At 30.6% G+C, this 16571-nt stretch overlaps 1 protein-coding gene across 1 annotated transcript in view; it reads right to left on the bottom strand.

Annotated features, from left to right (window-relative positions):
- Positions 1 to 278: 278 nt before the first annotated feature.
- Positions 279 to 16571, bottom strand: part of LOC143048506 (serine/threonine-protein kinase TBK1-like) — a 38019-nt gene continuing 21726 nt past the window's right edge. Inside the window, exons 11-18 of the mRNA XM_076222199.1 lie at positions 13870 to 14026; positions 9808 to 9932; positions 7133 to 7246; positions 6729 to 6827; positions 3956 to 4049; positions 3641 to 3726; positions 3259 to 3330; positions 279 to 578 (exon numbers count right to left, since the gene is read on the bottom strand). Of these exons, the coding sequence (XP_076078314.1) occupies positions 425 to 578; positions 3259 to 3330; positions 3641 to 3726; positions 3956 to 4049; positions 6729 to 6827; positions 7133 to 7246; positions 9808 to 9932; positions 13870 to 14026 (901 nt within the window). The 3' untranslated portion in view covers positions 279 to 424. The remainder of the gene's footprint in view (positions 579 to 3258; positions 3331 to 3640; positions 3727 to 3955; positions 4050 to 6728; positions 6828 to 7132; positions 7247 to 9807; positions 9933 to 13869; positions 14027 to 16571) is intronic.

Genomic DNA, 16571 nt, shown 5'->3' with positions numbered 1-16571 from the left:
AAGTATTCGGACGACGAGGACGACGACGCAGACGACGACGCCAACGTGATAGCAATATACGACAAAAAATTAAAATTTTTGCGGTCGTATAAAAACAGGCATGTTCAAGTTTAGATTAAGAGCAGGTTAATAATATAGATTTATCATTCAGACATTTCTGATATGAAAATGTTTTAAATATATCAATATATAACAAAATTCAATCTGGTTCTAATGAATACTATATATGTTAGCAATGATAGATAAATTTTGGGGTATTTTTGTACCAATTTATAACACTTCTTTAAAACACCAATTTTCCAATCAAACGACATCAGAAATATGCATAGAATTACTTTTAACCAATTACATCATGTGTTCTCTCTATTCATATCACAGGAATAATGTGCTTTGCAGTCACATCAGCAACAGCTACATTGTATTTTCATCTTTTGCAATCAACCAAGTCCTCTAAAATTGACATGTCCTTCTCAAGGGATGTATCTACTCCATTAGTCAATGGAGTATCAGACTTGTTGGACAATGACGTATAGTCAACATCCTCAAGGGATGGGAAATCACTCATTAAGGAGGACAAACTGAAAGAGAAAGACAAAGTACTTTTATTATTACAAAATTCTTAAAAAATTGTATGCAAAACTATAGTAGTAACCAGGTGCTCCGCAGGGCGCAGCTTTATACGACCGCAGAGGTCGAACCCTGAACAGTTGGGGCAAGTATGGACAAAACATTCAAGCATGATACAGCTCTGAATTTTGGATTGTGATCAAATTTTTGACATTACATGTTTTTTTTTTACACAAAACAAATGTCAAGATTTTACAAATCAATTAAAGATTTCTTCTTCAAACTTTTTAAATTCAAAATTAAATAGTTGACACAGCATAGGTTTCTGACACAGAATGAATGTGGTCTAATGAACTTAAAAGTTTTTTTTTTGCCTTTGAGCAATTCACTATGCTGTTGAATATTAATCCTCTCAAAAAAATGTTTGAAGAAATTTTCTTTTTATTTATGAAATCTGAAATGAGAAAAATTTAAACCCCCCCCCCCCTTTTTTTCACATCCTCGCTTCCCTTTTTTCCAAAACTGATATTAATTCAAATTTCTAATGGAGTTTGCAACAATAACTACTCTTTTAAATACATCATAAAATATTAAAATGTAAAATAAAGTGTTTGTTATCACTGAATGGTAAAGATTGTTGGTAGTAAAAGTGAATATACATTGTTTATTGTATAAAACAATAAAAAAAACTTCATCAGCAACATTTTATATTGGCAAATTTCCAATGAAGTTATTTACATAAAGTTATTGGCAAATAAAAATAGAAAATGACATCATAGTCATGTCTGGCAAATGTCCAACATACATTATCTAAAAACATTTTAGATAAGATAAGGAAAAAAAGCTTCATCAGCAACATTTTATATTGGCAAATTTCCAATGAAGTTATTTACATAAAGTTATTGGCAAATAAAAATAGAAAATGACATCATAGTCATGTCTGGCAAATTTCCAACATATATTATCAACTACTATTCTATACAAAGAAAGATAACTCCAATTGAAAATTAATTGCTATTGCACAATATTGTGCAATTAGATATTTCTTGCTATTGTGCAATACTGTGCAATTGAAAATTTCTTGCTATTGCACAATACTTGATATGGAATCCTGATTTGGACCAACTTGAAAACTGGGCCCATAATCAAAAATCAAAGTACATATTTAGATAAAGCATATCAAATAAGCCCAAGAATTTAATTTTTGTTAAAATCAAACTTAGTTTAATTTTGGACCCTTTGGACCTTAATGTAGACCAATTTTAAAACTGGACCAAAAATTAAGAATCTACATACAAAGTTAGATTTGGCATATCAAAGAACCCCAATTATTCAATTTTTGATGAAAACAAACAAAGTTTAATTTTGGACCCCAATTTGGACTAACTTGAAAACTAGGCCAATAATTAAAAATCTAAGTACATTTTTAGATTCAGCATATCAAAGAACCCCAAGGATTTAATTTTTGTTAAAATCAAACTAAGTTTAATTTTGGACCCTTTGGACCTTAATGTAGACCAATTTGAAAACGGGACCAAAAATTAAGAATCTACATACACAGTTAGATTCGGCATATCAAAAAACCCCAATTATTCAATTTTTGATGAAATCACACAAAGTTCAATTTGGACCCTTTGGGCCCCTTATTCCTAAACTGTTAGGACCAAAACTCCCAAAATCAAACCCAACCTTCCTTTTATGGTCATAAACCTTGTGTTTAAATTTCATAGATTAAAGTTATGGTGCAAAAACCAAGAATAATGCTTATTTGGGCCCTTTTTTGGCCCTTAATTCCTAAACTTTAGAACCAAAACTCACAAAATCAAACCCAACCTTCCTTTTATGGTCATAATCCTTGTGTTTAAATTTCATAGATTAAAGTTATGGTGCAAAAACCAAGAATAATGCTTATTTGGGCCCTTTTTTGGCCCTTAATTCCTAAACTTTAAAACCAAAACTCCCAAAATCAATCCCAACCTTCCTTTTGTGGTCATAAACCTTGTGTTAAAATTTCATTGATTTCTATTCACTTTTACTAAAGTTAGAGTGCGAAAACTAAAAGTATTCGGACGATGACGACGACGCAGACGACGACGCAGACGACGACGCCAACGTGATAGCAATATACGACCAAAAAATTAAAATTTTTGCGGTCGTATAAAAAGTATAAACACCAAATATGCATCAAGTTTAATATAATTATAAGCTTGTGGAAACTGGATTATACTAAGAATAAACACTGAATAAACTAGTAATAGTTTGTTACATTCCATGTCACATCTGCTATAAAAGTAAGTGAAGATTGTGAAATCTTTGAAAAGAACATTGTTGTTTTACTTAAATAGAAAGTAGACTAAATAGAAACAAAGGATTTTTTTTTTCAGATTATTAATCTAACATACTTGTTTTGATTTTTTTAACATATCAAGAAACCTGCATTGAAAAGTGTTACTAACAAGATCATGGATCAAAAGACATTGACCAAACATTATTTCACAAAAAAGGGAAATAACCTACCAAACACCCTATGTCCCAATGAAGAAGTTAAAGAAAGACAAAGTTTCAAAATGTTGAATTGGGGTCTGCCATCTTTTAAGTAGAATGACATGTAATGAAAATCCCCTTTCTTTTCCCCATCTGGAACTTTTTTTTTAATTTCAAGACACATGTGTATGCAGAGTATAAACTTACCTATCTAACTGTTCCCTTGACTGAACTGCTATCAATTTTGATTCCATTACATTCCTCTGTATATCTTCAACTCTAAAAAAACAAAAGCTTTTAAAGATCCCAGTAGGTGTCTTTATCTACCGCTATGTATGGGAATTAATATTCTTTTGAAAAGTTATAAAACTGTTGTTTTCCATAATCTAAATGTAAATTTTAGGCAATTATTCTGTATTAGAAATTTCTTATCAGTTTTTACCAAGTTATTAGTAAATCTCCTTTCCATTCAAAAAAAAAAAAAAAAAGAAGAGAAAAGTATTAAAAAAAAAATGTATGAACTAGATAATTTTGTAAAGCTTAACTAGCAAATCTATTTAGTAAAGCTCTAATTAAAAACAAACCTTACCTCAAATTAACATCTGTGATAAACTGTTTTCTTTTCAGGGTCTTTTCTCCTATGGCAGGTAATGGTGGTTCTTGTGTACTTAATTCCTGACACAAAAATGAAAAGACAGATAAAGAAAATATTCTAGCAGACCAAATATTGAACTTATATTGTCTTAATATTCTTGTCTTGCAAGAAATATTATACCTTGTCATAAATTAATTTTAAACTATTGTGCAAAATGTTATGAAAAAGCATAAGGAATTCTACATATGGAACCTATAAATATGTTTTATGTTAATAGATATTGTATCAACACACTGAAAGAGTCCTGACCTTAAATGTCTGTATAAGATCATCAATAGAAGAACCAGCTTCACTTATATACACATCCAATTCTGTGCTCTTTTTCTTTCCTTGTTTAAAATATCTACAAATATATATTTTTATACCTGTATATTTTCAAACAACTAAAATTCAATTATCTCTCAATATTATTTGTCTAGTATCATAATGCCAAATTGAGAAGAAAACTATTTCATTGTTTACTTTACAAAACTTTTATTCATTTTTATCAACGATGATCGTAACTTTTATTTAAGATGATCGTAACTGTCTGTTCCAACGGAGCATTTTCTGATAAATAAAGCTGTCTGATATGGGAAAAAGAGTACATTATCAGCTTACGGCTTATATTGTGATAATAATGAGGAACGATCACCGAGTGAAGGGTAACGTCCTATTGGTAAGTTCAAAAATGGTTATGATTTCGCGAGATTTCATGTTTTTTTTTTATCTATAGTACAATATTAAAAAGCATTGGGGGTTAAAAACCTTATTTTGACAACATATATTTTTACATAAAGAAGGTATTGGACATTTCGTATATATCAATGGCCATTTTGGTAAAATTGGAGATATTTCTTTCTTTGTAGGAATAATAGTACTTTTTGAGAATCTGGTATTTTGGGAGAATTCCGACTTTACAAGGTTTTTTTTTTTTATCAGATATAGCATTATTATATTAAAGGAGATGTTGAAAAAAAATATTGCATTTAGAAGTTTTCACATATCTTTTGAATGAAGAAAAAAATACACCAATGAAACCATCAATAAAGGGAGCTACTGTTTGATTTTTATTGTGGGAGGGGCTAGGATGAAAAATGTTGTTCTGCATTTTTTTAAGTTTAAATATCAATCCTGCATTTTTATTTTTTCACTCTATTCGGCCCTGCCTTTTTCATTGAAAATTCAAAACTTGGATAGAAACACCTCAAAATAATGTAACTTCATGCCTACCATCACTTAATAGTTATTTCTCAATATTCAGTGAAAGTTTTGGCCTGTATCTTAAACTGTATCACGAGGATGATATTTATATTTGCTTCATATAAACATGATAAACCTACTTCATTTCGAATGTTAGCTAAATTATTTATTTAAAAAAATATTGAGGACATTTGCATATAAGCCTACTAATTCCCCCTTATGTCATTTCTTTTTGACAAATAGTGGTGTTCATAAACATTCATTTTGTTTAGTATGCAAATCATACTGTTTTCAGTAATACCATACATCGTTACTGCTAAATAGGATTTCATTTAAAGAAATTTTGAGTAACGATCATCTTTTCATAAAAACATGTCCAAGTTACAATCATCTGTAGACGAAGTAACGATCATCATCATGTTTTTTTGAATCTCGATTTTCTTTCTTCTGGTTGTTTCTATATCATTTAGGAAAAACACATTCAATGGCAATGATTATTAAGATTTTTCTTCATATTAAACAAATTTGAAAATAAGCTGTTGAAATAGAGAAATCGGGCTTCTAATATTTCCATAAATTTCTGTCCGCCATATTTGGATGATCATAATTGCGGTTACGATCATCACGCTGACACCAGTGAATAAATAAAAAACTAAAACTGTGAGTGAACTCATAAAAATACTCACGCCTATATTTGCATATCAAAACTTAAATTAAATGACTTAGTCTATAAAAATTTACAAAAAAAAGGGAAATGAACCAAATACTATTTTAGTCTTCAAGAAAAACAGGATATTAATATTCCATTGTGCACATCCTAAGTCAGATGGTTTCTACAACTGTTAAACGTTTCACCATTATCTGTCTGGCTTTTTAGGAGAAATTGTGTTTACAAGAGACTATAGAATGATAAAATATTGGATAAAATTATTATGTACTGATAATTGCATATTGAAAATTGTTATGACAAAATGTTTATTAGCTGTAATAGAAAACCAAATGATAAGCAGAACTAGTTCTGTAAGATTGAAGATATTTTGGGTTAATATGGCTTTGACTTTCTTTGGATATGTCAAAAGGTAGAAAATGTAGATTTTTTACTAAGACAACGAAAAGAAAGAATAGTTGATACATTTACAAGCGAAGCAAATGCTTTCTTTAAAGTCTCAAATAAATGTCAATTATATAAATATATTTTTTTTACACATGCTTTACAATTTTACTTAAACAAACAAGTGAATCATTTATATAAACCTTATATTTGTAAATACTGTATTTATGCACATAATTTGAATATAGAGACTGGAAGATATTATAATATTGACAGGAAAGATAGATTATGTATTTATTGTGATACAAGTTCCATTGAAGACAAATTTCATTCTTTATTGGAATGTAATAATTATGCTGACATTAGGGAAGATATATCAAACAATATTATTGGAGACACCTCTCTACTTATAAATTGATATAATTGTTCTCTGTTCAATAAACAATCTGGGTAAAGACTTAAAATTAGCTGAAAACCATGCTGCTAACTTTTAATAATTTTGTGAATTTCATAATCTGTGTTATACTTAAAATTGTATTGTATAAGAGCTATTTAATGTATTTAAATGTAGTTAATATTTTATTATTTTATGTCTGTATATGTGATATGGTGCATGTATAATTAATTTGTCAAAAAATGTATATCTATATATCCTATAAGCTGTACTTGCTTTTGGAATAAAGTATTACATGTATTACAATGTAATTGAAATTAGTTTAATTATCTCCCTTTAACATCATACTCTTGTTTTCACATCCTAAGTGTTAAGCTATATAATTACAGCATTACCTGTTCCATACAATAAAATCTGAATGTTCTTTCTCCAATTCTGTTTTACTGATTGTCATCATCTTTTGTATTTCTTTGGAATGTTCAAGAATATTTTTTCTACAAAAGTTATAAATATTTTTTATTAAAACTAAAATGTTTTAAAATCATCTCAATTTTGTTTAAACATCAAAAGATTCAAAACATCAATTTGTCTGATTTTTACATGATCTGCTCAGTTCTTAAACAAGTTCCTGGTTTAAATATAAAAGAAAAAAAGAAAAAATCTTTTGCTTAGTAATGAGTCAAGTGTAAAACCACAAGTTACAGATTATAACATTAAATGTTACTTAAGAAATAGTAATAAAGGCAAGCTTTAACAGTAAAAATATGAAAAATTGGATTAGAAATTCTAACAAACTAACCTGTCAAAATTGTGCATATATTCTATATGTACAGTCATACGTTGACTTCGTCTCTCAGCAAATTTCTTCAGTAATTCTTCCGATTGTACAATATGTCTCCTTACTTTTCTCTCACTATAAAAAAAAATGCTAGTAAATTCCCTTCTGTCATTGTGAAAAGACATTTGGAAATTGAAACAGCTGAACATTATTTTAAGAGAAATATTCTTTTGCTTTATAGCTTAAGGCTATATGTTTTTTTACTGTACTGGCTTTTCATTAATGGCCAAAATGAATTAAACATCAGAGGAGGATTTAAGAGGCGCTTATGGAGCTACATACATGGTTTATATATAGACGTTTTACATGTTCTACTCCTAATATTGCATATATTGGCTGAAAATTATTTCCATTCCAGATTCAGATTATCAAAAGTGTAGATATTTAAAGATAAAATTATTTCCAATAGTTAAAGTCATTTCAAATATCTATTTGAAGCCACATAAAGTATTGGGGTTAGGCATTAGTTATATTTACTTTGTACTCATTAACAACATACAGATCTTCAAGGATTACTTAAAAAATTTGGTGCTCAGTCTTTAGTTTTCAATGTTGGGTTTTGTAGACTGATGTCTCTTTTTTTGTTGTTTTACATTTTTTTGTCATGCCATTGCCACTTTTTTTCAGCTTGTGAGATTAAATATCTCTTTAGTAGCTCCTGCATCTCTTTTATACTTTCACATTCAAATTACGAAAGTTTTTAAATTTCTTTTCCATATTGTCTATTCTTTTAAAAAAATAAACTCCATCTGGTGAACCAACGCCTGTGTGAATCATTTCGTTAGAGTCCCTGAAGTGGATACCTTGGTATGCAGGGTTGTCAAATCATGCAAATAAATGCAACATTAAAATAATAGCCAAAATTGACAACAACACTTCGAATGGTCTGCAATTTTATTTGCTATGGTCTACATGTTTCGCCTGCAAGGCAGGCTTCATCAGGACAATTTTTATACAGAAATTAATCCCTGAAGTACTCAAAGTGGTGAAATTTGACGTCGTCATGGTGAGAGAAACAATGAAAAGTGAAAGTAGCAATACAGAGTTATAAATAGATATAAAGATAAATATAGAAAATTGAGAAAATTAAAGTTTGTTTACAATGTAACTTGAGTTCGTTTTACTATTATATGATACATGAAATTGTTCTAAAGGCTTGGTATCTAATTGGACGAACTTCCCATGGTTCCTACCACTTCGCAAGGCTTCTCTTCCAACCTGGCCATTGTTGGAGGTTACTATACTTCCTAGCGCGTCGGCAACAATAGGAAGATTATGGTCGCCGCTATGGAAAATAAAATTGTCAAAATTTGCTCCCTTGTTGTAAATTATTTGGTGACTCTATATAATTGTTGGATCGTCTGCAGTAGTTGGTCTGTTTAATGGCATGGTTATGAATTCCTGGCAAGTTCCTTTAAGATCGGCGCCCGTGGTACATTTCTTCTACTATCATTTATATCTGCTATCATTTATAGATGTTAAGGTGGTATCGGACATCTTGTTCATCTTGGTTCAGTTGTTATTTCGTCGCAAGTATGTTATATTCCTTGGTCCATGTATATGCTGGTGGCCTGTAGATCGGCGCGTGTAGCAAGGCGGTTCCTTTCGGATGCAGGGGTTCACAAAAATTAATAACAAATTAAACTCCATTTTTTTTTTTTTTAATTTTTGTGAACCCCTGCATCCGAAAGGAACCGCCTTGCTACACGCGCCAATCTACAGGCCACCAGCATATACATGGACCAAGGAATATAACATACTTGCGACGAAATAACAACTGAACCAAGATGAACAAGATGTCCGATACCACCTTAACATCTATAAATGATAGCAGATATAAATGATAGTAGAAGAAATGTACCACGGGCGCCGATCTTAAAGGAACTTGCCAGGAATTCATAACCATGCCATTAAACAGACCAACTACTGCAGACGATCCAACAATTATATAGAGTCACCAAATAATTTACAACAAGGGAGCAAATTTTGACAATTTTATTTTCCATAGCGGCGACCATAATCTTCCTATTGTTGCCGACGCGCTAGGAAGTATAGTAACCTCCAACAATGGCCAGGTTGGAAGAGAAGCCTTGCGAAGTGGTAGGAACCATGGGAAGTTCGTCCAATTAGATACCAAGCCTTTAGAACAATTTCATGTATCATATAATAGTAAAACGAACTCAAGTTACATTGTAAACAAACTTTAATTTTCTCAATTTTCTATATTTATCTTTATATCTATTTATAACTCTGTATTGCTACTTTCACTTTTCATTGTTTCTCTCACCATGACGACGTCAAATTTCACCACTTTGAGTACTTCAGGGATTAATTTCTGTATAAAAATTGTCCTGATGAAGCCTGCCTTGCAGGCGAAACATGTAGACCATAGCAAATAAAATTGCAGACCATTCGAAGTGTTGTTGTCAATTTTGGCTATTATTTTAAAAAAATAGTTCATATTTTCTTTAAAAAAAACATACTAAATTTAAAGCTGGCTTTATGGTATTGGATTTCCTCATTGTTGAAAGCTGTTTCATTGCCTATAATTGCTTCATTTGAACTTTGGTCTATAAGTGTCACATTGGCAATCATACCAAATCTTTTTTTTTCTGGATTGAATGTATAATCCATACCTGTCTGTGTTATTTTGTAGACAGTTTGCACATGGTTTCTGTCCTGGAAATAGTTTTTTCTCTTCTGTATATAATCCAGATATTTCTAACAATACTTTCTCACATTTTTGTACTCTGGCTTTTGTCTAAAAATATTATTATTTCTAATATTCAAAACAAATTTATTTTAATAAATGGAAGCAAATATTGGTAAAATATACATTTCAGAATAGAAATTTATATCTTAATATAGAACATGTACAATCCAGCAATACATAATCTTTCTAAATCAGTAACCTTTTTAAGAAAGCTTTTGATGTAGTAGATCATGATATTCTCTGTAAAAAACTTGAAATTTATGGATTTGATAATACTGCTGTTTCGTTTTTTAAAACTTATTTGAATGAAAGATCTCAACAAGTACAAATTGGTAATGCTCATTCTGAAAAACTTTATATCAAGTATGGTGTCCCCCAAGGCTCCATATCAGGCCCCCTTCTGTTTATATTATACATAAACGACATTCCTATTTATATGAAAAATTGTTGCACTGATTTATATGCCGATGATTCAACTTTACATCTTTCTGGTAATTGTTATCAAACTCTACAGTCAAAGGTACAAGAAGATTTACATGGTGTAGAGGAATGGTGCAATGATAACAATATGTTCATCAATAAAAATAAAACAAAATATATGATTATTGGAACAAAACAAAGAGCAATGCCACATTACAATGAGAGTTGTTTAACTATTAACAATCAAGTGATACAATCTTCCACATGCGAAAGTCTTTTAGGCATTAAAATTGACCCCTCCCTCACATGGACAAACCAAATTGATGTGATCTGCTCAAAAATATCATCTAGACTATATCTACTATTAAAGATTAAAAAATTTCTAAATCTAGACTGCAGAAAATTATTCTATAATGGTTATATCTTGCCACTAATTGATTATTGTTGTATAGTGTGGAGTAGTTGTAGCAGTGAGGGTTAAAAAGGATATTAAAATTACAAAAGAGGGCTGCTAGATTAATACTAGAAACAGACCCATTCGCTCCTTCTACACCCTTATTCAAACACTTAAACTGGATGACAGTTGAACAGAGAATAAAATATCATAAGTTAGTGATGACATTTAAGTGCATTAAATGTGATGCCCCATCATATCTTACTAACAAGTTTCATTATGTTTCAGACAGAAATCCATACCCCTTGAGAAATGATGTTCAAGGAAACCTCATACTCCCTAAACCAAAAACAGAATTGTTCAAAAAATCTTTTATGTATTCTGGACCATTCTTGTGGAATAATTTGCCAATGCCGTTAAGAAATATTACAAATGTTAATTCTTTCAAATACAAAATAACAGATCATTTATTGAAATCAACCTAGCTGTATCAATAATATAAAACCAGATGCTCCGCAGGGCGCAGCTTTATACGACCGCAGAGGTTGAACCCTGAACGATTGGGGCAAGTATGGACACAACATTCAAGCTGGATTCAGCTCTAAATTTGGATTGTGATTAAATAGTTGACACAGCATAGGTTTCTGACACAGAATGAATGTGGTGTAGTGAACTTAAAATATTTTTTTTGCCTTTGAGCAATTCACTATGCTGTTGAATATTAATTCTCTCAAAAAAATGTTTGAAGAAATTTTCTTTTTATTTATGAAATCTGAAATGAGAAAAATTTAACCCCCCACCCCCATTTGTTTTCACATCCCCCTTTCCCTTTTTCCAAAACTGATCTCAATTCAAATTTCTAATGGAGTTTGCAACAATAACTACTCATTTAAATACATCATAAAATATTAAAATGTAAAATAAAGTGCTTGTTATCACTGAATGGTAAAGATTGTTTTAATTTATCAGTTGGTAGAAAAAGTGAATATACATTGAATATTGTATAAAACAATGATTTAAGTTGATTCAACTACTATTCTGGACAAAGAAAGATAACTCCAATTGAAATATTAATTATATATATTGTATAAAAGAAAGATTTAAGTTGATTCAACTACTATTCTGGACAAAGAAAGATAACTCCAATTGAAATTGCAATTAGATATTTCTTGCTATTGCGCAATACTGAGTAATTGAAAATATTTGCTATTGCACAATACTGTGCAATTGGAGATTTCTTGCTATTGCGCAATACTGTGCAATTGAAAATTTCTTGCTATTGCACAATACTGTGCAATTGAAGATTTCTTGCTATTGCTGAATACTGTGCAATTGAAAATTTCTTGCTATTGCACAATACTTAATATAATAATTTTGGATCCTGATTTGAACCAACTTGAAAACTGGGCCCATAATCAAAAATCTAAGTACATGTTTAGATTCAGCATATCAAAAAAGCCCAAGAATTCAATTTTTGTTAAAATCAAACTTAGTTTAATTTTGGACCCTTTGGACTTTAATGTAGACCAATTTGAAAATGGGACCAAAAATTAAGAATCTACTTACACAGTTAGATTTGGCATATCAAAGAACCCCAATTATTCAATTTTTGATGAAATCAAACAAAGTTTAATTTTGGACCCCGATTTGGACCAACTTGAAAACTGGGCCAATAATAAAAAATCTGAGTACATTTTTAGATTCAGCATATCAAAGAACCCCTAGGATTCAATTTTTGTTAAAATCAAACTAAGTTTAATTTTGGACCCTTTGAACCTTAATGAAGACCAATTTGAAAAGGGGACCAAAAATTAAGAATCTACATACACAGTTAGATTCGGCATATCAAAGAACCCCAATTATTCAATTTTTGATGAAATAAAACAAAGTTCAATTTTGGACCCTTTGGGGCCCCTTATTCCTAAACTGTTGGGACCAAAACTCCCAAAATCAAACCCAACCTTCCTTTTATGGTCATAAACCTTGTGTTTAAATTTCATAGATTTCTAGTTACTTATACTAAAGTTATTGTGCGAAAACCAAGAATAATGCTTATTTAGGCCCTTTTTGGCCCCTAATTCCTAAACTGTAGGAACCATAACTCACAAAATCAATCCCAACCTTCCTTTTGTGGTCATAAACCTTGTGTCAAAATTCCATAGATTTCTATTCACTTAAACTAAAGTTATAGTGCGAAAACCAAGAAAATGCTTATTTGGGCCCTTTTTGGCCCCTAATTCCTAAAATGTTGGGACCAAAACTCCCAAAATCAATCCCAACCTTCCTTTTGTGGTCATAAACCTTGTGTTAAAATTTCATTGATTTCTATTCACTTTTACTAAAGTTAGAGTGTGAAAACTAAAAGTATTCGGACGACGACGACGACGATGCCAACGTGATAGCAATATACGACGAAAAAATTAAAATTTTTGCGGTCGTATAAAAACTGATCATGTCATCATGTTTATTTTTTTCATCACATTTTATCAAGTTGTATTGAACATTATTATCATACTTGACTTTTTATACTAATGTATGCAATGTATATGTTTGCATTTTGTTTGATTTCTCATGTCGAGGGCCTCAGGGAAGATTAGTTATATAGCTAACTGTGTAACCCTCTTAAAATAAAGTATTGTTGTTGCTGTTGTTGTTGTTGTTACATATAAAAACGTAAGTACAAATTTTTACAATTATTATTACATTTTTTCAATTTTTGGCAAAATTGGCATATTTGTGAAATTACTTCAACTGAATCATATGGCATTTCAATTTTACAGCTATCAGATTATAAAAAAGCTATTGTGTCAATCTGTACAGACTTGATCAAATTAGCAATCTGATTAAAATGCAGATCTTTTGTCTACACTTTGCTTACAAGGATCTGAAAATACTCTGTTCTACTTTCTATTTTAAGGCTTCTTGATTTGTCATGATGATATACACCTTCAAAATTTACTAGGTAGGAATTTGATTGACTGATTTAATAAACATGAACACAGAAAGTAGAATGGAGTGTTGTCAGATCCGTGTAAGCAAAGCTTGAACACACGATATGTATTTTCAAATTTGAAAATAAATGATTTAAAATACATATATGAATTTGTAATCAAAATTTAACACAGCAGTCAATGCTTTCTTTACTATCAGTGCATTTCTGTTTTTACATACCATCATTGTATCATCTTCGGCTTCATCCCCTTCTTTAGTTATAGCAGTAAATTTCTCTTTCTTGGAATGTTCTGTTAAGCTACTGATGTCACTTAGTCTTTGTTGTAGGAAACTTAACTCTCTTGAGAAGACATCCAACTTCTGGTCATTATGCTTTCTTCATAAATAAAATAATTATTGAAAGTTTAGCTTTTACTCAGGTATGCAAAACAAATATCAACACAAGCAACTTAATCTTAAGGGCATACAATATATTTTTGATCTCAGTTAAATTTTTTTAATTGCATACAAACTATTTTTCACCAGACTATTCTCAGATAAATCTATTCATTGCATAGACATACCTAACCTCTTTGTTTTAAAAGATAAGCACAAAAGGATTTTTTAACAAGAGTGCACACGCTGAAATGTCTTGCCTTCTATACTCATCATTGATATTATGTTGATAGTCCTAAGTATAAAGCTAAGCTTTAATACAACTGTCACATAAACTTAACATTAACCAAGATACATTTTTTGTAACTAAACAAAGACCAATGAACCTTGAAAATGAGGTCAAGGTCAGATGAACCATGCCAGGCAGACATGTACAGCTAACAATGCTTCTATACATCATATATAGTTGACCTATTACTTATAGTTTAAGAAAAATAGACCAAAACACAAAAACTTAACACTGTGCAATGAACCGTGAAAATGAGGTCACAGTCAAATAAAACCTGCGTGACTGACATAAAGATCATAAAATATTTCCATACACCAAATATAGATGACCTATGGCATATAGTATTAGATAAAAAGACCAAAACTCAAAAACTTAACTTTGACCACTGAACCATGAAAATGAGGTCAAGGTCACATGACATCTGCCCGCTAGATATGTACACCTTACAATCATTCCATACAACAAATATAGTAGACCTATTGCATATAGTATGAGAAAAACAGACCAAAACACAAAAATTTAACTATAACCACTGAACCATGAAAATGAGGTCAAGGTCAGATGACACCTGCCAGTTGGACATGTACACCTTACAGTCCTTCCATACACCGAATATACTAGCCCTATTCCTTATAGTATCTGAGATATGGACTTGACCACCAAAACTTAACCTTGTTCACTGATCCATGAAATGAGGTCGAGGTCAAGTGAAAACTGTCTGACAGACATGAGGACCTTTCAAGGTACGCACATATCAAATATTGTTATCCTATTACTTATAATAAGAGAGAATTCAACATAACAAAAAATCTGAACTTTTTTTTCAAGTGGTCACTGAACCATGAAAATGAGGTCAAGGACATTGGACATGTGACTGACGGAAACTTCGTAACATGAGGCATCTATATACAAAGTATGAAGCATCCAGGTCTTCCACCTTCTAAAATATAAAGCTTTTAAGAAGTTAGCTAACACCGCCGCCGCCGCCGCCGCCGCCGGATCACTATCCCTATGTCGAGCTTTCTGCAACAAAAGTTGCAGGCTCGACAAAAATCAATTGGAATATTTTATATACATGTATGCCTTAGATTTATGCAATAATTCTTTGAAAATAAATATGTTTATCAACATAAATTTAGATTTTAAAAAAATGCATTTTGTAGGTTTATTTTAGATATCTAATTTCAAAAAATTCCATCATAAAAAAATCAAGCCAATTGTCTTTAAAATAAAATAGGGATCAAATAACTCATTTTGAAGCTAATAATCAATTTGTCTAGTTTGATTTCAAGAAAAATAGCTCATTATCTCCCTTTTAACTGTATCATATGCCCTTAACTGTTTAATGAATAATCTGGTACATGTAAAACAATAGACCTGTTACAGTAAAATTTGAAACTTCAAGTATTTAAATTTTCTGAAGTTTTATCTGTATTTTGAGAAATATTTGCCAAGAGCATGGGACAGAGTATTTAACCTATTCAATCAATCGGTGGGAGGAATTATGTGCATATATAAAACTTTGTAAGGGCCTCGCCTACTTTTGCTGTAAATCGCAGGCTTAACAAAAATGAGGAAAAAAATCAATAAAAATATTCCTCTTGATACTATCTTTTGATTGTAAGAAGCTTCTGTCCAAGTTTGGTAAAAATCCAGGATAGTTTATGTACCTAATAAATGTTTTAAAAACTTTAACTGCAGACTATATGTAATGTTAATTGGAAGAAAAACTAAGTCCGTTTATAAGTAAAATACAGATACACAGGTACAAAATATTAACAAAATTTCCTTCTAGATACTAGCTTTTGATCATAAACAAGCTTTTGTCCAAGTTTGGTACAAATTTAAAATAGTATAAGAAATTAAGTTTAATTTTTTTTTTAAATTTAACCACAGAGTACATGTAGGTTGTTGTTTCCTGACAGAAAATATAAGTCCATTTAAAAGTAAAATACGGGAAAAATAGATTTATTTTTTTTTAAATTTACTTCTGGATACTATCTTATGATCATAAACAAGCTTCTGTTCAAGTTTAGTGCAAACCCAGGATAGTTTGAGAAAGTTATTAAAATTTCAAAAACTTTAACCACAGAGTCACTACTTGTGGACGGCGCCGCCGCCGACAGAATGTAGGAACGCTTAGTCCTGCTTTTTCGATTAAAGTCAAAGGCTTGACAAAAATGAAGAAAAGTTAAAAGATCAAGGTAAAATACTCTACACACAATACAGTATCTTTTTTTAAAAGACCTATTTCCAG

The sequence above is a fragment of the Mytilus galloprovincialis genome, chromosome 1 (genome assembly GCF_965363235.1).
Source record: "Mytilus galloprovincialis chromosome 1, xbMytGall1.hap1.1, whole genome shotgun sequence".
Lineage (NCBI taxonomy): Eukaryota > Metazoa > Mollusca > Bivalvia > Mytilida > Mytilidae > Mytilus > Mytilus galloprovincialis.
The sequence above is the reverse complement of the archived record's forward strand: the minus strand, read 5'-3'. Positions and strand labels throughout refer to the sequence as shown.